At 41.8% G+C, this 22,420-nt stretch overlaps 2 protein-coding genes across 2 annotated transcripts in view; one reads left to right on the forward strand and one right to left on the reverse strand.

Annotated features, from left to right (window-relative positions):
• The first annotated feature begins 727 nt into the window (after window positions 1-727).
• On the forward strand, window positions 728-11,793 carry PPIC (peptidylprolyl isomerase C). The gene is made up of 5 exons (XM_054031556.1): window positions 728-1,049; window positions 4,662-4,775; window positions 5,459-5,552; window positions 7,981-8,165; window positions 10,638-11,793. The coding sequence occupies exons 1-5, from the start codon at window positions 900-902 to the stop codon at window positions 10,761-10,763; spliced, it is 669 nt and encodes a 222-aa protein (XP_053887531.1). The 5' UTR covers window positions 728-899; the 3' UTR covers window positions 10,764-11,793.
• A 2,620-nt stretch (window positions 11,794-14,413) lies between these two features.
• Window positions 14,414-22,420, reverse strand: part of SNX24 (sorting nexin 24) — a 145,213-nt gene continuing 137,206 nt past the window's right edge. Inside the window, exon 7 of the mRNA XM_054031557.1 lies at window positions 14,414-15,385. Within this exon, the coding sequence (XP_053887532.1) occupies window positions 15,315-15,385 (71 nt within the window). The 3' untranslated portion in view covers window positions 14,414-15,314. The remainder of the gene's footprint in view (window positions 15,386-22,420) is intronic.

Here is a 22,420-nt window from a genome sequence, read left to right on the forward strand (position 1 = left end):
ATGGGCTCCGCCTTACAATTTAAGGAGGTCAGCACAGTACTATTCTTTCTACTCAGCTGTCAGACCTAACCCTGCTATGGATCACGTGTCTATATTCTGTGCTGTAGCACCACTCGTTTTTATACAGCCCTACCACCTAAAGACCCAACCAAGCTCAGGGTTACTCCGTGCTGGGTGCTGTACAAACACATTGTAGAAGCCACTCCCTGCTCCCAAGAGCGGAGTCTGAAGGCACCTAACCCTCCCCAAATACCGTGACAAATGGGTTTATATATAAGATTTTCAGCCTTCAACAAGAGCATCTGCAGCTAAGAGCCCAGTTTGGCACTAAGGTATCCCAGCCTAGCCGCAGCTTCCACTCTCCGGGGCAGACAGCGGTGCCCATGCACAGGCTAAGCGGGCAGGGGCTAGTGCAGGATCCGGTCTCCCATACCCAGGCACGCGGGCTCCGCCTCCACCAGCGTGGCAGGGCTCCCGGGCTCTTCCAGGCGGGGTCTGAGTTGCACAGCGGAGCCAGGGGCTCCCACACCTACAGGGCTGGGCGAGCACCACCGGCTCCTTCCCTCAGAAGGCAGCAGCTCGAGCCCCAGCGTTGTGGGTGCTACGGGGCAAGCCCAAGGGAGAGCCGAGCCCAGCCCCGCACGCGGGGACAGAGCCTGGCAGGATGCCCCGGGGCTCCGGGAAAAGGGGGGCCCTCCCCCGCCCGGGGCACTCTTGCTGCAGCCAGCCTGGCCGCGTGCCTGCCGCCCAGGCCGCCGCCGCTCCCGCGCTGCTATGGGCCCGGGCTTCCCCGCCCCCCGCCACGGTGTCAGCGGGAGGAGCCGGCTCGGGAGCCGGGCGCAGGCGCCCCTAGACGCGTCCCACCCTCCGCGGTCCCGGAGCAGCAATAGCAGCAGGAGATGGGCCGCTCAGCCGTCTGGTCACTGCAGGCTCCGCACCGCCCAGGGCTCCGGCCGCCCCTTCTCTGGGCCCTGTTCTGCTTCTGCGTCTTGGCGCGGCCCCTGCGGGCTGGGGGCTTCAAGAAGAGGGGACCCACCGTGACTGCCAAGGTGACTCCAGCCGAGGGGCGGGGCTGGAGCCCTGCCAGCTGCGGGTTGCTGACCCCTCTTTGGGGACAAAGCCCCTCTCCAGCGCCGCCCCCATTAAACACTACTTGGGGGGTGGGTGGTAAGGGGGGAATTGCACCGCTGACCCTTGTCTCAGTGTAAACCCGTCTTCTGCTGTGCATCTAGATCAGACACCCCCAGTCTGGGGCTCCCCGGTGTTTTGTGTTTTAACCTGTAAAATCGATCAGAGCAACAGCTGGATGTGATGGGGGAGGGATTGTAGTACCAGTGCTATCTTCTTGCAGCGCGTCACAGCTCCACAGTGGAGAGAGAGACCCAGCCCAGTCTTGTCGATTAAGAAAGTTGGGAGGAAAGTAGGGAATGATCGTGGTTAGTAGCGGTTATTTGTGCTAAGATCATGCACCCTATGTGCAGCGTGTCCATGCTCTAATGCCTGCAGGAGCTGAGCTCAGGAGTGGGATCTAGGAACTCCGAAGTTCTGTCTAAGGCCTCCTCATTATATAGCCAGCTCATGTAATCTTCCCTAGTTTATAAACTGGGGATAATGATACTTACTGGTTTCACTGAGCTGTTGTGAATATTAACCAATCCATTAGTTGATGTTTATAAAACCTGATAAATACTACATAATATTGTTGTTATGGATTAGGTTACCTTTTTAATGTCTTATTTCTATGGGAGTACATAGCACTGGGTGGAATACAGAGTAAATTCTCATGGGGTAGACTGAAGTCAGTGGGAGTCCATTGAAGGTAACGAAGCTATGGCAACTTACATCTGGGATCTGCTCTCAGGAACCCTTCTAATGTCAAGCATTGTAAGAGTGCAACTCCCTGCTGTGAATATGTGTTTATACATGCAGTGGACAAGCAAAATTGACACAGGAGTTAGTACTAGTGCCTGGTATCTCTCTTGCTTCAGTGGAGCCAGGAAAACACAGGAATTTCTGGATCAGATCAGTCCAGAAATCCTCTAGGCCAGTACACTGTCTCAACCATTGTCAGGCACTTCAGAGGAAGATTCAAGAAACTCTGCAATGGATAATTATGGAATAATTTGCTTCTTGGAGAATCTTTTTCCTAGCTCCATCAGTTGGTGGTTAGCCTATGATTTGAACCATGGAGGGTTATATATGATTTGAACCATGGAGGTAAAAGTAGTTTATTTTACTTTGTATCTTATTTAATTAATATTACTGGATGTTTTCATTATCCATATATGTTGACTCCTACCGAGTGGTTGGCCTTCCGTGGAAATATTATGCAAATGGAGTATAACGGCATGAGGTTGCACTGGTACAACAACATCTCAACTAGTTATGGGGAATGAGAGGAAAAGCCAGGTGCCTTTAGGTATTTGACACAGTTGCAGTTCTTTAAGAGTATTTTAATATTTCCATTATATGAGAGTTTTGTAACAACTAGCGAATGAGTCCCAGAATATCCTCTTTCAGCAGCTACCTGCACCATTCAAACTTTCATTAGCTAAACATATCCTGCTCTTCATAATATTCATTTTATAAAAAACTTTACAATATTTAATTGTATTCATGCTTTACTCCTCATTGAAGTACTGTTTGGACTTGTTTTCTAGCATTTACAGTGACTCGACTAGTGTTTTAACCATCTGAGAGTCAGAGCTCAGTCATACCCTGCCTTCTCCCTCCAGGGATCTGTTTATTAAATCTTGCAGTATGGGAAGTTGGATCAGTTTATTGCTTTGCCATCTCTCCCTTGTGTTCTGTTAGAATAGGTTGTTCTGTTCTTACCCCTACTTGCCAAAACTTGAAAAGCAGGTACTATGAGATCAGCCAGATATGAATCAAATGTAAAATGTAGTAAAACACTGACATTCTGGTATAAATTAAGAGAACATTTATCTTAATTTATTAGGCCTCTGTTGTTGCTTTAAAAGCAGTAGGCAGTCAATGAACCCTGCATTAGTTCTGCAGATCCTCCTCATAAACAGAAAATAATCTGCCTTAGACATGTGTAGGATGGAAGGTAAGTGGAGCTATCTGACAACCAGATGAATGTTCCAAGCCGTGTGGATGTCTTGGGAGGCTCACACCTGTTGGAACTGGTGTACTTCATTGTATGATACATTTGTGCTTCCTTAAAAAAATTCTTTAAGAGCTGAAGGATAGACAGGTTTCCTACTCCATGGTGATCAGAAACAAATGTGAAATAGATAATTGAGGGCAGTCATTGGAACAGGAGATAAAAAATTCTCCCTTTTCTTAAATTTGTCTTAGGGCCAGATTCAGACAAGTGTGCAAACACACCCCGGTTTTCATGGGCACCGTTCTGAAAATCTGCTCTCTAACTAATATTGAATAATAATTCTAGATACATCCAGAAACTAGGGTGTTCATGCCAAGTGGCAAGAAAATGGACTAGGTGGACCAAAGTTTCCCCGCCCCCTCCCATCCGCCCTTTGGACATTTCTGTAATCATAGTCAACCATCATATTCAAAAGCCCATGTAAGGTCAGGACATATAACAGAAACAGCTAGTAGGAGAGAATGAAAGACCCATTCACATGGGAAAGAGACCATGGTCATTTAATGTCACTACCAAGCTAAACTGTTGGCCACATAATATTTTGTTGAATGCCACAAGGAACATCAAATACCACATCACAGTATGACACACACACGTGGGTGGGAGAGCGGGAAAGAGGACAGTGTTTTCTTAGCAGGCGCAACAGTCTTTATTTAGATTAGTTAAAAGAGATCTCACTTTCTGACAGCTATTCCTATTTTTAATCCCTTTAGAATATCTGCATATTCAAATAAAATTGATTAATAGAGTCTGAACTGCATTAAAATACTCTAACTCATTAGCCTTCTTCAAGTGATTTTATAGAAACATTCTTACACTGCAGATTCTATGAAGTGAGATGTCCAACTTCAAGTCAACATGTTTATTTCTCTAGGCAGACTTCTAAACTTGTGTTTAGCAAGGCAACTGGCTTCTAACAGAAAATAATTCTCACCGTTAATTAGCCAAATAAACTACATTGTGTACACTTTTGTCTAGATGACCAATTGCTTTCAGTGATCTAAATAGTGCCACCTTTAGTGTAAGTGGGTATATGCTTACCTCCAAGTGGATGGAAAACTGGCTTTTGAGAATCCCTGTATTGTAATTCCCTGTTGTTGTCCATATATCTGAATAGCAGTATTGGTTGTTTAAAACTTTCCCCCTATCTGGGTATTCATGAATGCTAAAAGTGGGCATATCTTTACCAACAAACTGTGGTTATATCTTCATATACATTTTGGTATTGGCACCTGTGAAAAAAGCTCTTAGAAACATGTCTACAGGATTGGTATTGTAACTTTATGTAGCTTTCTGTCTGAGCATTTTAAAGTGATGAATGAAACTCCAGAACTGGTATTCACAATGCTTAGCACATTCTTCTGCATAATTTGTGAATAAAGTGGCTTTAAGAGGTTTTTCTTAAAAGTGCATGCTGTTTAGAACTCCATTCACATAATACCATCCAAAGGCCATTTGCTTTAATACTTACGAAGTTTAGTCTGTTTTTATCATATTTGTATAATTTTGTTTTCTTCATAAAAATATCCAGGTGTTCTTTGATGTGAAGATCGGAGAGAAAGATGTTGGCAGAATTGTAATTGGCTTGTTTGGAAAAGTTGTCCCAAAGACTGTTGAGAACTTCATTGCACTGGCAACTGGGGAAGTATGTTTGTTTTCTTTCTTTTACACAACATACAAGTTTGGGTGGAGAATAAAAGGTGAAAAAGTACGGCTTTACAAAATGACATTTCAGTTGTGAACTTTCCATGTTGATTGTCCATAATTTTTTCATTCTAGGGATAGTAATGTAAGAGAACCATCTTATGGGCCCATCTCTCCTACCTATAATCCCAAACTCCTTTCACAGCTTTGTTCTCAAAATTTCATTGTGCAGGCCATTACACAGGCCTCTGCAGACCTTGGTCCTTAAACTATGAACTTAATCCAGCCCTAAATTGTAGTTGGGACTAGTAAATTTGGGTGGTATGATCATCTGAATAGCAAATAAGGATCTCTTGAATTAGGAAGAATTTTGTAACTTGCTGTCACTATCATGAAATTGTATGCTTCTTCCATCCCTTATTCTGTGGTATCCCAACATAGCATGAGCAGCACTCACCCACCTCCTACATTATTTTGCTTCATGTATTTTTGTGTCTTGCTGTCATTTTGGAAAGTGGTGGTAGTGCCCTATTACAAAGTCTTTTCTTGCGATTTTTCCCTTATTTTGTTTATAATCTGTGAAACCCTAACATTCAGATTGATTGCCTCTTTCCATCTGCCATAGATAAATGTCCTGCACAAAAATGCATATATACTCATTTGGAGCTTTATTGCTTTTCTTAGAAAGGATATGGGTACAAAGGAAGTAAATTTCATCGTGTGATCAAAGATTTCATGATTCAAGGTGGAGACTTCACAGCTGGAGATGGAACTGGAGGTAACATGCTTATTATCCTCCAACTCTCCTCCTCCTAACAGCTTTACATGCAAGTTCAGCATAGTGAAAGAATGAACAAAGCGTTTAATTGAGCTAAAATGGATGCCAAAGACATTGTAGATACAGAAGAATTTAAAACAACTGATCCAGGAGTCATGGGATATTAGCTACCAAAACTTTAGTTGCCAGATGATATGTACAATTAAAGCTTCACAATGTCAACTGAAATATGACCAGTTTTCTGTGGTCATATATCTTAAAAAGGTATGTGCTGAGAATGTTTTAAAACAATGGTGGGCTGCTCCAACTGGCTTAGGAGAATAGTATAGGTTTTGAAAAAGATTCTTATGCAAATGCAGATATGTGAGATCCATGCTATTTGTGTATGTGGTGGGGCAAGGGGTTGCTCTTGGTCCTGTCCCCACCCCAAGTATTTTCTTTTTAACTACTTTCTTAGGAAAACAGTTAAGTGGCTCTGAACAAAGGCAGTATTATCTGCAGGGAGATAGGGTGCAAAAGCAGTAATAAGGGCTGTATTCACATTCTAGAGGATGAGATTACTATATAGCAGGTTTGCCACCTGAAAGTTTGAATGCAGCCTACGCTCCTGCCCCTATTCTTCCTTCTCCTCAGGGCCTGTAGTAATGCTGCCACTTTGCTGTACAGGCTGCTTGGGGAATCTGTCCCTCGGTCTGTGGAGAAAACGTTTGATGTTAATTTTGTTCATATCCTGGACTTGACTTATAGTACAGCATGCTGGTATGCAAGTGCAAGGTCCAGCACTGCAAGCTTCGCTACAGTTGATCATGTAGATCATCTAATTCCAAAAACTGATCCTTGATCAGTGCTCCAGTAGAAGGTAGACTTCCCATCCTTCTCAGTCTCCTAGGGGAGAAGTTCCTTAAGACTGCAAAGGATGAGGCATGGAACTAAATTCCGCATTGTTCAGCATCTCATGCCAATTTCTATCCTAACCCATTGGTACCCAAGACATCCTTTTCTTCCTGTAATTGAGTAAAGTTTTTTCTGCCAATCACATTCTTGAGCAGAAGATAGAAAATGTTCAGGGTGAGAACTGCTCTAACCATTTAAAATACATGTACTAGAATGGTCATACATCTTCCTGCTGCTACTTAGTTGATCAAAAGCTTCATGTCCAGGTTACTGCAATCACCTTTAGCTACTTGGATTCATTTCTGAAATGTGTCTACGTGGGGAGCATCTCGTACCAATGAAGGATGAAATGTGGGAGATAGATTTGAAAATAAGTGTGCGCCACATTGGTGGCTTTTTTTTTTTTAAACACATCAGATGATCTGCCTATTGACATAGTTCAGTCAACAGGAAGTGGCAGGAACAGGCTTTTTCTGGATCCAGCACTTAACTGATAAAGGGCAGTCTCTCTTGCGTAGGATGCATTCTTTCTTCTAGATTTTCCTCTTCTATTTTCTGTACTTTCTTGCCTGCCTGCCTGCCTGCTCCTTCCAAGCACTCCCAGTTTGAGTTGTCTACATAACAGTGCTAGTGATTACCCATAGGAACAGATTGTGGGGAAGGGGAAAGTGCCAAAGTTTAGAGCACCAAAGACACAATCTAGCAATGCAGTGAACCCTGTCTACTTTAATTGAGCTAAAATGGATGCCAAAGACATTGTAGATACAGAAGAATTTAAAACAACTGATCCAGGAGTCATGGGATATTAGCTACCAAAACTTTAGTTGCCAGATGATATGTACAATTAAAGCTTCACAATGTCAACTGTATTACCCTTAATCATGTTTATTATAGTAGTGTTTAGGGGCCAGCTCTGAATGGGGTTCCATTGTGCTAGGCACTGTATATACAGAGTAAGAGATAGATGATCCACATAGCTTTCTTTTCTCATAACAGTGGAATTTAAACCTACACCAATTATTTTTTCCCTTCTAAATTCTCTGTTTTAGAGAACAGTTCAGTCTTTCTGTAATTAAATAAATTCCCATGGATGGTAACTAAATTTAGGTTAGCCTAACGAACTCACTGTTTAAAAAAAGTAATTCATGTTAGAAAAAGAATGGTTCAGTTATAAAGTTACATGTTAAAAATGTCTCAAGACATGGCTAATTTTTTTCAGTAGTCCTTATCTTGTTTAAACTCATTGTAGAGGGCCGAGCACATAGTTGTCACTAAACAAATAGTATTGTTCCATATCTACGGATAGGTTTTTCAAAGATACTTCTTTGTACATATGAAGTGTTTTGGATCAGAACACCTTTACTATGGTGTGTGTAGCAGTGAGGAGATGGGATTACCCAACATCTGAATCATCTTAATTACTAAAAATTGTATGGTTTTTCCTGCTTTCTGAACCAAAGGGAAATTTAATTCTATGGCTTTAATTATTTTGCTGCTAGTACATTTCTAAACCTGCTTTTGTTTTGTGTCACAGGAACAAGTATCTATGGAGAGAGGTTTCCAGATGAGAACTTTAAACTCAAGCACTATGGAATTGGATGGGTTAGCATGGCTAATTCTGGTCCAGATACCAATGGTTCTCAGTTCTTCATCACTGTGACAAAACCTTCCTGGCTGGATGGAAAACATGTAGTATTTGGCAAAGTCATTGATGGAATGGTAGGTTTAAAAAATATAGTATCATAGTAGATAGATCTGACCAAATTTGGCTGTTGCAACAATGTAAATCCGATTTATACCATTATAGTTGACAGCAGAATTTGATCTCTATTATCTATAATGTATACAAGACAGAGAAATGTAAAGCATTTAACTTTGAAATGTCCTATGAAACAACAAATGTTCATTGCAGAAATTGAAACTAAGTAGTCACTTTGACCTTCATATTTCCTGATGCTTGTGACTAGCCTGCTTCTGACAGACTCCTTTGTTGGGTGGCAGGTAGTCAGTGCTATTATACAGTGTTTGGAACCCTCAGACCTTTGGATGTCCTAAATTGGAGAGTGCTATCTGAGTTCATATTCCTCTTGCACTAATCTTGTTATCCATTTAATAATGAATTTACTGGTTTCTCAAGCTAACAACCCAGTTTTGTAAAAATGGGTAATATTCTCAATGGTGGTGTCTGCTCTAGTACGGAATCTTAGAGTGAAAATAAATTTATTCAGATATGTACAAACAACATCAGAATATTAGGTACACAGTTACAAAATATTTCATTGACACTTGATTACTGTGAAAAACCACAAAATGCCTAAATACTGTACACAACACTGCTGTATCACCCTATACCTGACTTCACTTACTGCTATTTGAGTTTGCCCTAACATCTTGTTTTCCCACTCTCCTCATCTCTGTTTTGAAGTAGACTGATGTGGAACCTATTCTACAGATATTTTCTATATAGAGCATGAAGATTTCATTTGATCTTTTAAGAGCCACAACAGGAGTTGAAACTTTTCTAGCAGATTCAGAGTAAATTTTAAATCAGAACTTCATTAACTGGCAAAAACATCTCAGGCCAGATGATTGATAATCCTAGCTATATTCTGTCCTTCAAAACAATATTTTAAGTATGTGCCTGGTCTCAGACTTGTGTTCTCCCATACCCACCTGAGTGGAGGTCATGATACTCGCTCAATACTTTGGTGTAAGTAAGAAAAGATTTATAGAGTATGAGAGGAGTCGTACAATTACTCCATACACAAGTAGGGTTTCTGATTAGAAGAAAATTACTAAGCAAGCTTCATGATCCTGGGATTCAATTACTGATGATAGAGCATGGATAGAATTATGTGTGCTTGTTAGCTTTATCGGCTGTAAGGATATTTTCAGTTCCTCCTTTGCTATGACATTTTTTTTTTCTTTCCTAAAAATGGTCCATCTTTGATACGAGGCCACATAGCATTTGAGTTCAGGCTTCTTACTAGATGGTGAGTTGTTATCTAAGCACCCAGCCTAGCTTAGTTTATGTGGGAACTACTCCGGCGGAAATTCTGTGCTACTGCGCATGCACAGAATTTATGTCCCTGCAGATTTCTTTGCTTCTCCGCAGAAAAATGTCTTTCTGACGGGGAAGCAAAGGGAAATCCCAAGAGCGGTCATGAGACCCTCCCCAGCAGTATGTTTCAGGTGCCCAGGACAGCTGGTAGAGAGGTAAATCACAGTGGGGCAGGGAACAGGACTGGGAAAAACCCAACTGTTGGCTCCTACCCTGCGCCGGGCTCAGCTGCTAGTACCGGCTGGGCTGGGGAGGACGGGACTTCCTCTTCTCCCGCATGGCATTCGGGGCTGTGTCAGACCTACTTCCAGATTTCTCCCCTGACTGGAGGAAGCTCTGCAAACTCTCCACACCCCATGCTTCCTGCACCTATTGCTCTTCAGCTGCAGGGGGAGGGATCACTGTGTAGGGAAATGCTCCCCCATTTTCCCAAGCCCCATGCATCCAGATCCCCTCATACCCAGACCCTTCCACCGAGCCTCACCCCCCCCACACCCACCCTTCCCTGCTGAGCCCCAACCACCTTCACCAGTATCCCCTTGCAGAGTTCCATTACACCCAGAACCCTCCCCAAGGCTCTATGCACCCAGATCCCCTACTGAGTCACTCACACCCAGATTGCTCCACAGAACCCTCTCAACCTACACCTGGATTCCCCCCACTAAGCTCCTCCATATTTGGATCTTGCCTTGCTGAGCCTGCCTGCTCACACCTGGTGCACCGGGCACAGAGAGGCAGGGCCCTGGGGTGTTTCACGGGCAGGCCCGGTCCTTGCGCTGTGTCAGGGTTGGGTACAGCCTCACTAGTGAGTCTATGTCCCGGAGGGGGGAGCTGCACAGTGATCTCCCATATCTGTGCAGCCAATGGCCTGTGTTCCCCAGTGCCACACTGGAGCCTCCACATTTATTTGACAAATAACATTTGCAGAATTTTAAAAGATTGTGTGCGGCATTTTTCATTTTTTTGGTGCAGAATGCTCTCAGGAGTAGTAGGAACTAAGCAGGAAAAGATCCAAGTAGAAAAGCTGCAGAAAATTTATTTTTATGCTAAGGTCACTTAGTCTTTTGCCTTGTGTTGGATGTTAGCAAACCTTGTTTTCTTTACTAAATGTAAGTGTTTTGTTTTAATAGTCTGTGGTGCACGCTGTAGAACTTCAGCAGACAGATGAACATGACCGCCCTCTTCAAGACTGTGTGATCGTGAACAGTGGCAAAATAGCTGTAAAAGAACCATTTGTAGTTGAAGTAGAGGATTGATGAACTCAACAGCTACCCTGGAAGAGAAAATATAATGGCTTTTTCTTTTGGGGATAAAATTTGGGTGCAGATAAAAATTATCCAGTGACTTCTTCCATATAAATGCTCAATGCTGTCGGCAAACAATGCGGTAAACTCAGCAGTTGTAAGATGTGCAAAGCTTCTATGTATTTATGTTGAAACTTCAGGGAACCAGCGCTTTTTTAAATATAAGGGACATGTCACTAAAACCTAGAGCTGGTCGAAAATCATGAAAAATTGTTTTCATTTTGCAGTGTTTGAACATGGTTTCATTTTCTGTTTTGTCATGAAATTTTCCACAGTTGTTACTGGCATTTTCCTTGAAATCCGTATATACTGAAAACCAGATCTTTGATACATAAATCATTTGAAAATTTGTTTAAGAATTTTAGTAAAATCATGCAAAATTTTGTGAAAAGCAGAATTTGATTTCAATGATATATTTTTCAAAAACGTTTTTGGAAAAAAAGCCATTTTGCATCAAAATAATTCTAGGTGAAAAATCTCAACGGGCTCTACTAAATACACATTGGTGCAGCTTTTCTAGAGATAAGGTCACAATACTAGAGATGCAAGTGGCTTATCAGTTCAAATCCATCTCCTGAAAGTGCAGGATCAAGTTGTTCCCGTTTCCAGATAAAGGCTATATTAAATACAAGATTTAGCCAAGACAGAGCAGATCACTTTGTATAATAAACTGTGGTTATAGTAACTCATTTTAAAAAGGATCCTTCTCTTAATGCATGATGGATTTTATGTGCACAGCAATCCATGCCATGCATACCAGAAGGAAACCAAAGTTTTCAACTAAAAGGTTTTCTAAAAGCTAAAGCGACTGCACTTTAGACTTGAATTTTTGTAACCCTGCCTGGCTATTGCTAGCAGACAGAACAAATTTGATAGTTTTTAAACAAGGTATATACAAAGGCTCAATTAAAGATTGTTATATGGAATTTTTGATGAGCTATATATGTATGCAATATTAAACTTTTTTGGAATATGAAGTAAATTGTTTTTTCCTTAATTTTGACAATGTGTTTTAAATAGTGCTGTCAAACACTTAAAAAATTGCGATTAATCGCAAGATTAACAAAATAATTGTGATGAATAGCAGTTTTAATCACACTGTTAAACAATAATAGAATACCATTTATTTAAATATTTTTGGATATTTTCTACATTTTCAAATATATTGATTTCAATTACAACACGGAATACAAAGTGTACAGTGCTCACTTTATTTTTGGTTACAAATATTTTCACTATAAAAAGATAAACAAAAGACATAGTATTTTTCAGTTCACCTCACACAAGTACTTTATTGCAATCTCCAAATGTAGAGTTCTTTTTTACATAACTGCAATCAAAAATAAAACAATGTAAAACCTAGAGCCTGCAAGTCCACTGAGTCCTACTTCTTGTTCAGCCAATCACTAAGACAAACAAGCTTGTTTATATTTACAGGAGATAATGCTGCCCGCTTCTTAATTATAGTGTCACCTAAAGTTGAAAACAGGCGTTCACATGGCACTGTTGTAGCCAGCGTCGCAACATATTTACGTGCCAGCTTAGCTAAACATTTGTATGCCCCTTCATGCTTCAATCACCATTCCAGAGGACAGGATTCCATGCTGATGACGGGTCTGCTCAATAATGATCCAAAGCAGTGCGGATTGACACACGTTTATTTTCATCATCTGAGTCAGATACTACCAACAGAAAGTTGATTATCTGTTTTGGTGGTTCGGATTCTGTAGTTTCCGCATCGGAGTGTTGTTCTTTTAAGCCTTCTGACAGCATGTTCCACACCTCATCCCTCTCAGATTTTGGAAGGCACTTCAGATTCTTAAACCTTGGGTCGACTGCTGTAGCTATCTTTAGAAATCTCATATTGGTACCTGCTTTATGTTTTGTCAAATCTGCAGAGAAAGTGTTCTTAAATCGAACAACATGTGCTGGGTTGTTCTCCGAGACTGCTATAACATGAAACTTATGGCAGAATGCAGTTAAAACTAAGGAGTTCAGTCACAAATTGAAATAATGCTTTATTTTTTTAACGAGTGTCGTCAGCATGGAAGCATGTCCTCTTGAATGGTGGGTGAAGCATGAAAGGGCATACGAATGTTTAGCATATCTGGCATGTAAATACCTTGCAATGCTGGCTACAAAAGTGCCATGTGAACACCTGTTCTCTCACTTTCAGGTGACACTATAAATAAGAAGCGGGCAGCATTATCTCCTGTAAATGTAAACAAGCTTGTTTGGCTTAGTAATTGAGGACTTGTAGGTTCTAAAGTTTTACATTGTTTTGTTTTTGAGTGCATTTATGTAACAAAAAAAATCTACATTTGTATGTTGCACTTTCATGATAAAGAGATTTCACAACAGTACTTGCATGAGGCGAATTGAAAAAATACTATTTTTGTTTTTTACAGTGCAAATACTTTAAATCAAAAATATAAAGTGAGCACTATACACTTTGTATTCTCTATTGTAATTGAAATCAATATACACCTCTACCTCGATATAACATGAATTCGGATATAACGCGGTAAAGCAGTGCTCCGGGGGGGAGAGGACTGCGCATTCCAGTGGCTCAAAGCAAGTTCAATATAACGCGATTTCACCTATAACGCGGTAAGATTTTTTGGCTCCCAAGGACAGCGTTATATTGAGGTAGAGGTGTGCTTGAAAATGTAGAAAAACATCAAAAATATAATAAATTGAAATTGGTATTCTATTATTGTTTAACAGTGCAATTAAAACTGTCATTAATTACAATATTTTTTTTTAATTGCATTCATTTGTTTCCAGTTAATGGCAATTGACAGCCCTAGTTTTAATCGTAAGATACAAATGTCTATTGTGAGCTGTGCTGTAAATCTACTTTAACAGAGAGAATGAATCAAGATACAAAATTATCAGTATGGCATAGCAGGTAATACTTTTGTCTCTAAATCAGAAGCTGCTAAGTTCTGTGCTCATGAGGAGTACTGACAGTTCAGTACTTACTACAGCCACTGATGATTCTTTTATATATCTGTGATTCACATCACAAGAGAGATCGTTTGGATCACAGTTAAGAGTAAATTCTCAATTTGAGATGCACAAGGTGCTTCATAGGACTTATACTTGTATTTATGAATAGCCAATAGCCTGATTTCAGATTATATTTTCAAGCCTGGTAGAAAGTGACAGCTTTGCACATACCTAAGTCCCCAAATCTTACACTGTCGCATCAATCATCAAAACAGCTTCAAAATCAGTTTAGTGTTTGGCAGGAGGCACTATTGCTCCCTCAGGACTACACTGCTATGTTAGGGCCCAATTCTGCCATGACGACTTGTGCTGAAAAGTCCTTTACTCCAGTTAGCCCTATGAATTATTTATATATTATATTAATGAAGCAGCAATACAGCAGAACTGAATAATGTGATGTTCAAGACATATTTCTGTATAAACTTAACATATCAGGGGGATAGTGCTGAAAATTGCTAATAATAAGGTTAAACATTTTCTCACTCTTCCAGTGTTTGGGGGCGGGGGGAAGTTGTGGGAGAAATAGCTGTAGTAAGAAGCTTTGAAATGTACCCTTTAGAGTAGAAATGATACATTCACAGTTCATATGCTCCTGTGTGCATGTTCTAGTAGTTTATTTTACAGTGCAATATCCAGTAATGGACATAACAAATTTCAAGTTCATCTGAACACACAATCAATTTTTAGTTATTTTAGTAGTAAATTATATCCTTGCTTGACCTCACCAAAAGGTGGTGTAAACTGTGGTTCGCAAAATATAAGATATTAAACACAGAGTGTAAATTGGCTTGGAAATTAAACACACACTAGAAGTAACAACTGAATGAGGTTGTTACCATAAATGTCATGCCAAACGTCAGGTGGTTAGAATGCCATAGGAGTTCTCTACAACCAACATCCTGAAACAAAGCTACATTGCAGAAGGTGGAAACTCCCTCTCACACAAAACTTGACACTGTTCTACCTAAACATTAAGGTTTAGATTTGAAATATTTACCTTTAGAATACTAATACAATACTTTTAAGTTGCATTTAATTTCCAGTTAAGCAACTGCATTTTTTAAAATTGTAGTCTCTCTCTTACTGTCTTCAGTGCCAGCACTTTCAATGCATTCCTTGCCAGCAATGGGTAATGCACTGGAACTAATGTAAAAAAGGATTAGTGTAATTTGTAATTTAAAAAAAGCAATATTAGTAAAGCTTTTAATTCTTTTCAAAGATTAGTGTAATTCAGTGTATGACTGTCATCTTTTAGTATTAAATATTAGAGTATGTATATACATTAGTTTAAATATGGAAACAGGTTTTCAGCTTATCTATTTTTTTTTAAAAGCACAAACTGTAGTGACACTGATTTTAAAAGCTATAATGTATGAAATTAAACAAAGGTGGTGACTTTTGCCTCTTAGAATTGGTATCACATCACAGAATTGTGTTATGTAAATTTCCTTGACAAGACTTGCTTTAATTTCTTCTATCCACGCACCACTTCTACCTGGGCAGTAGATGAGGGTAAAATATCCCATGGAGAACTCCTTCAATAACTACATTTGGAAAGTCATCTGAAAAACAGAAAAGAAAAACTGCTTTCTTATGTATGTCAATACCATATAAATGCTTTTGTGGAATATAACAAGGCAAGGACTAGTATAATTTAGGATATTGCATCACTATAGTGTTTATCCCTATTGGGAATGTACTATTAGTAATGCTGTTTCAGCACTAAAGCCACTTTAGTATAGCATAGGGCATTGCATAAATGCGCTGCCAGATTTGTAGCTTATTGATTTAAAGGGATGTTCTAATACTTAATGCTGCTAGACTCCAGCTCTTTATCTGAATCTTTTCTCACAAGGAAGATGGATTACACTGGCAATTCAATTTCTAACAAAATCTCAATATACTTGAAGGAATTCCAAGATTGCTACTGGGAATACTTTACAGCAGTTTTTCCATTGTGGTTTATAGCAACGTTTAGTCCAAGTGGACTTGAAGATGCCTGTGCCATCATAGAAGCTTCTCAAGAGCAGTGAGATTGTAGACTGGCTATTCAACATAAAAGGGCAAGTTCCTTACAAAAAGTCATCCCATCAAATTTGAAGGGGAACAACCCATACACACAAAATATTTTCAGTGCAAATGCAAAGGAAACCAGCACCATTTTTTCATGTTAAATTTACCTCCGTAAATAAAATTGAAACAGATTACCTGACGAAAGAAAGTAATAGATCCACACAGAGGCAGGAAGTCTATGTGTTATTAAAAGAAAAATATTCTCCAAATGTATTAACTCCTACCTGTCTAAAATAGAGTGACTGTCTTTGACAGTAAGAGTCAGAATTTCTCACTCCATCTTACATTATTGCTTAAAATTGAGTTTCAAACTTGCAGTGCCAACAAACTAAGAAGTGGGTTAAACTCAAAAGATACAGCTGAATAAACATCCACAGATTATTTCTGGTATGATGCTTCACACTTCCAAAGTAAGTTTCTCCTTCAGCCACCAGCCTACAGATACGCATATAGGGCCAATTCAACTCCCATTAAATTCAGTGGAAAGATGATAGTTGACTTTAATGGGAATTGGGTTGTGCCCATTAATAATTTAAGGGTCATCAAATAGATTAGGATTGTTTTGCAAATAATGTATTATAAATCTCTGAGTACCAGCAGTGTAAAATTACTAATAAATTAATTTGATTGTTATAGCTTTGACCAATAGACTTAAGGATATTTTTAGGTGAATGTATGACTAACAGAGACCTTTTCAATAAGCAGCATATGAGCGATTCTCTTGATTTCTGATGGTGGATCACGAATTATTACAAATCACTCTGACATTTTGAGGCCAATAATGATTCCACAAGTCCTGAAAGCTCTGCACACTCAAATCACTTTTCTAGGATAATTCCACAATATTGTTATTAGCAGTATTAGAATACACATGGCAAACGTGATCCAGTGGTTTCACTCTAAATCGAACACTGAAGTTTCAGAAACCTGTTTTTCTGCTAGTTCTATTATATACATGACATACAGTACATATGGGGAAATTGTTATTGATTTTATAAAACGATACCATTTTACAGTGTCAGACTCACTTTGAGGCTTTGTTGCATAAAGTATCTACCATATCATTTTAACTCTAGCATGTAAACACATTGAAACAATCCCATAGGCACTTTTGAAAATGCTTGGCTTTAGACATCACCATTAGACCAATTTTCCATGAAGATACAGCAAGTTTAGGACTATTATTCAACTTTTACAAAAGGAACTTTAGCAATTTGGTCTATTAGGCTAGTATTTTAGATTCTGGTCTTTTTAAAACCTCTTTCAACTTTGTAGGTAATAGGTATTTTGCACTTTTTTAATTAAAAGAAGAGAACCCATCTTATATGAAGAATGATGTGTTCATAGAGTTAAACCAACATTACATGCTTTATGCAACAATGAGTCAAAGTCAAGACTTGTGATCCAAAATCCTTTAGGCAATCTTAAAAATCTCCCTAATAACAAGATTAAAATCCAGTGCTGATATAGATTTGAGTTCAACATAGAACTATGTCATTATGTGCTATAAAGTTAAGTATATAAAAAGTGCTAATTTAATATTTTTACTGTTGGTTGATATAAGACATAGGAGATTGTCCTCTGGTTTACAAGCCAACCTTCTGCAAGAATCTTCAAATTCAAATTAATTAGGGAGTTTGGACAATATAAGACACCTTACTTGCTCAGGGTTCCTTTTCATGAATGAGAGAAATGGAAGCAAATGTGGAAGAACTGAGAAAGACTTCCTCCCTCTTCCAGAGAAGTAAGAAACCTCTACAAAGAAGCAACCAACAGTTCTTGGTGCGGTTTAGAATATACAACTCCTCAGGGATGATTTTTGCCAATTAAAGCACCAATCCTGCAAATGGTTACACAAATGCTTAACTTTAAGCATGTGAGAAGCTCTATTGATTTCCTGACCCAATGCAGTCAGTGGGGCTACCCACATGCTTAATGAAGCATATGTACGTGTTTGCAGGATTGAGGTCAGAAGATATGACTACACAGCAAAAAAACAACAACAAAAAATCCCACAGCAGTGAGTCTCAGGCTACATGTACACTAGACTACACAGCACCAACTTTGGTGTGTATGTGTAGCTACATGCCGCAGTGAAAGACTCCAGCAGCCAGGAATTATCAGGGAAAGGCTTCAGCAGCTCCTTGCTGGCACGAGCCTCTCACTGCAGCAAGGAAAAGCTCTGGCAGGGGGAGGAGCACGGGAACCCCCCTGCCAGAGCCTTTCCCCTCTCCTGGAGTCTTTCCCTGCGGTGCAGAAGGGCTCTGGCAGCAGGGACTGCTCAAGCCTTTCTCCGCTGCCTCCCCCCTGCCAGAGCCTTTTCCCCCTACTGGAATCTTTTCCTGTGGTGGAGAAAGACTCCAAGAGCAGGGGTGCAAGCGGGACACTACACTGCTAACAATAGCATTGTAGACGGGAGATATGGGTTAGGAGAGCCATATAGGGTATGTACTTGTGTACATACCCCAACATTTGAGGCATGTCTTTACTTACCTAAGCTGTGCCTCACCGGCTACTCTTCTATTTATACCCATGCTAGGAGGGTTGTGTGCATGTATACACTACATGTTCCCAAAAGAAGCATGTACTGTAGACGTATCTTCAGAGACAAGGTCTACAGACTCAGGCTTGCACTACAGTGCTAAAAATAGCAATGTAGACATTCCTGCTCAGGTTCTGAGACCCACCCTTTCACCAGGTTTCAGAGTCCATATTCTAACTCAAGTGGGAACATCTACACTGCTATTTTTAGCACCATAGTGCAGGTCACAAGCCCAAGTTGGTCTCTGAGCCCTGGTCTACACTACGAGTTTAGGTCAAATTTAGCAGCATTAGGTTGATTTAACCCTGCACCCGTCTACACAACCAAGCCTGTTTTCTCGATTTAAAGGGCTCTTAAAATCGACTTCTGTACTCCTCTCTGGTGAGGGGTTTAGAGCTAAAATCAACCTTGCTGGGTTGAATTTGGGGTAGTGTGGATGCAATTAGATGGTATTGGCCTTCGGGAGCTATCCCAGTGTGCTCCATTGTGACTGCTCTGGACAGCACTCTCAACTCATATGCACTGGCCAGGTAGACAGGAAAAGCCCCGGGGAACTTTTGAATTTAATTTCCTGTTTGGCCAGCGTGGCGAGCTGATCAGCACAGGTGACCATACAGAGCTCATCAGCACAGGTGACCATGGAGTCCCAGAATCGCAAAAGAGCTCCAGCATGGACCAAACGGGAGGTACTGGATCTGATCGCTGTATGGGGAGAAGAATCCATGCAGGCAGAACTCCGTTCCAAAAGACAAAATGCCAATATATTTGCCAAAATCTCCAAGGGCATGATGGACAGAGGCTACAACAGGGACACACAGCAGTGCCACGTGAAAGGTAAGGAGCTGAGGCAAGCCTACCAAAAAACAAAGGATGCAAACGGTCGCTCTGGGTCAGAGCCCTATACATGCCGGTTCTATGGTGAGCTGCATGCAATTCTGGGAGTGGCCCCTACCACTACCCCACCACTGTCCGTGGACACCAACAAGGGGGGAGTCTCACACAACAGGGATGAGGAGTTTGAAGATGAGGAAGATGAGGAGGAGGTGGTGGTTGAGGATAGCGCACAGCAGGCAAGCGGAGAATCCCTTCTCCCCGGCAGCCAGGAACTGTTCATCACCCTGGAGCCAATACCCTCCCAACCTTCCCAAGGCGGGCTCCCAGACCATGAAGCCGGAGAAGGAACCTCTGGTGAGTGTACCTTTGTAAATATAATACAGGGTTTAAAAGCAAGTGTGTTTAATGATTAATTTGCCCGGCCAAGCCAGTAGCAAGTAGTCTGGAATCATTGCAGAACAAAACCTTGCAGTGAGTGGGCCTGGGCTTTGGCTGTTTGCCTTTGGCTGAAAATAAATCATCCCTGCTGTTAGCCATGCGGTGGGGGGAGGCCCGTTCCTGCTGAGCTGTTCACGTTTGGCTGACCGGGATCTTCCCTGATAATAGCCACCTGGTGGTGGTGGGGTGAAGCGATCATCCCAGAGAATTGGGTGTGGGGGGGTTGGATTGTGCTGAACATTCACCTTAAAACCACAGCCCCTCCTTTTAAATGGCCAACCCAACGGGCTTTGCTTGGTATGGGAAAGGGCGCTGCTGTTTGAAACCGTTCCCACATGGTATGAAGGTTGAAGAAGCCGAAACCCTTTGCCTTACCATGGCTGCCTGCACGCCGAATTCTGTTGCCCAGCCACGTGTGTGTGATGTCTCACACCAAACCAGCAGGCACTCAATATCAGAGGCAAAATGCGACCTTGTAGCAAAAGCACATGTGCTATGTAATGTGAATTGCTTGATTTAGTGTGAAATAGTCTTCCCTTTGTTCTCTAAAATGTATCTTATCCCTTTTTTCTCCCGCAGCTGCAAATGTTTCTACGCTCCACCTATCATCTCCGTCCCAGAGGCTAGCGCAGATAAGAAGGCGAAAAAAACGCATTCATGACAAGATGTTCTCAGAGCTCATGAAGTCCTCCCGCACTGAAAGAGCTCAGCAGAATGCGTGTAGGCAAAAAGAGTCCAGGAAAGCGTTAAATGAACGCGATGAGAGGAGGGAGGAGCACGCTGAGAGGAGGTAGGATGCAATGACATGCTCAGGTGTCTGGTGGAGCTGCAGGAAAGGCAGCAGGAACACAGACCGCTGCTGCAACCCCTGTATAACCACCTGCCCTTCTCCCCAAGTTCCATTTCCTTCTCACCCAGATGCCCAAGAACGTGGGAGGGGGAGGGGGGCGAGAGGCTACGGGCACCCATCCACTTCACCCCAGAGGATTGCCCAAGCAACAGAAAGCTGGCATTCAATAAGTTTTGAACTGTAGTGTGGCCTTGTCCTTCCCTCCTCCCCTCATCCACCACCCCACCTATTGCTTCCCTCCTCACCCACCCCTCCCGGGCTACCTTGCGAGTTTTCCCTCATTTGTGTGATGAATTAATAAAGAATGCATGATTTTGAAACAAAAATGACTTTATTGCCTTTGAAAGTGGTGATTGAAGGGGGAGGTCAGTTGGCTTACAGGGAAGTAGACTCAACCAAGGGGGTGGGTTTTCATCAAGGAGAAACAAAGAGAACTGTCACATCGTAGCCTGGCCAGTCATGAAATTGGTTTTCAAAGCTTCACTGAGGCGCAGGGCGCCCAGCTGTGCTCTTCTAATCGCCCTGGTGCCTGGCTGCGCGTAATCAGCCACCAGGTGATTTGCCTCAACCTCCCACCCCACCATAATCATCTCCCCCTTACTCTCACAGATATTGTGGAGCGCACAGCAAGCAGCAATAACAATGGGAATATTGGTTTCGCTGAGGTCTAACCTAATCAGTAAACTGCACCAGCGAACTTTTAAACATCCAAATGCACATTCTACCACCATTTTGCACTTGCTCAGCCTATAGTTAAACTGCTCCTTACTACTGTGCAGGGTGCCTGTGTATGGCTTCATTAGCCATGGCATTAAGGGGTAGGCTTGGTCCCCAAGGATAACTATAGGCATTTCAACATCCCCAACGGTAATTTTCTGGTGTGGGAAGTAAGTTCCTTCCTGCAGCTGTTCAAACAGACCAGAGTTCCTGAAGATGCGAGCATCATGCACCTTTCTCGGCCATCCCACGTTGATGTCAGTGAAACATCCCTTGTGATCCACCAGTGCTTGCAGCACCATTGAAAAGTACCCCTTGCAGTTTACATACTGGCTGTCAAGGTGGTTCGGTCCCAACATAGGGATATGCGTTCCGTCTATCGCCCCACCACAGTTAGGGAACTCCATTACAGCAAAGCCATCCACTATGACCTGCACATTTCCCAGAGTCACTACCCTTGATAGCAGTAGCTCAGTGATTGTGTTGGCTACTTGGATCACAGCAGCCCCCACAGTAGATTTGCCCACTCCAAATTGATTCCTGACTGACCGTTAGCTGTCTGGCGTTGCAAGCTTCCAGAGGGCTATTGCCACTTGCTTCTCAACTGTGAGGGTTGCTCTCATCTTGGTATTCTTGCGCTTCAGGGTGGGTGAAAGCAAGTCACAAAGTTCCATGAAAGTGCCCTTATGCATGCGAAAGTTTTGCAGCCACTGGGAATCATCCCAGATCTGCAACACTATGCGGTCCCACCAGTCTGTGCTTGTTTCCTGGGCCCAGAATCGGCATTCCATGGCATGAACCTGCCCCATTACCACCATGATGTCCAAATTGCCAGGGCCTATGCTTTCAGAGAAGTCTGTGTCCATGTCCTCATCACTATCGTGATCGCGCTATCAACGCCTCCTTGCCTGCTTTTGCAGGTTCTGCACATACTGCAGGATAATGCGTGAGGTGTTTACAATGCTCACAGCGACAGCAGTGAGCTGAGTGGGCTCCATGCTTCCCATGATATGGTGTCTACAGGAGAGCAGAGTTGCAGCAGAAGAGGTGGAGGACGATGGTTAGCACCACGCACATTTCCTGAGGAAGAGCACATGTACCCGGGAGCCCATGACAGAAAACCTGTAGAAATTCGCTATTGAG

Source organism: Malaclemys terrapin, chromosome 6, assembly GCF_027887155.1.
Source record: "Malaclemys terrapin pileata isolate rMalTer1 chromosome 6, rMalTer1.hap1, whole genome shotgun sequence".
Lineage (NCBI taxonomy): Eukaryota > Metazoa > Chordata > Testudines > Emydidae > Malaclemys > Malaclemys terrapin.

Coding starts and splice junctions, on each gene's coding strand:
- PPIC (XM_054031556.1), top strand. CDS start 900: ATGGGCCGCTCAGCCGTCTGGTCACTGCAGGCTCCGCACCGCCCAGGG. Junction 5,553..7,980: donor AGCTGGAGATGGAACTGGAG/GTAACATGCTTA, acceptor TTTGTGTCACAG/GAACAAGTATCTATGGAGAG. Junction 8,166..10,637: donor GCAAAGTCATTGATGGAATG/GTAGGTTTAAAA, acceptor TTGTTTTAATAG/TCTGTGGTGCACGCTGTAGA.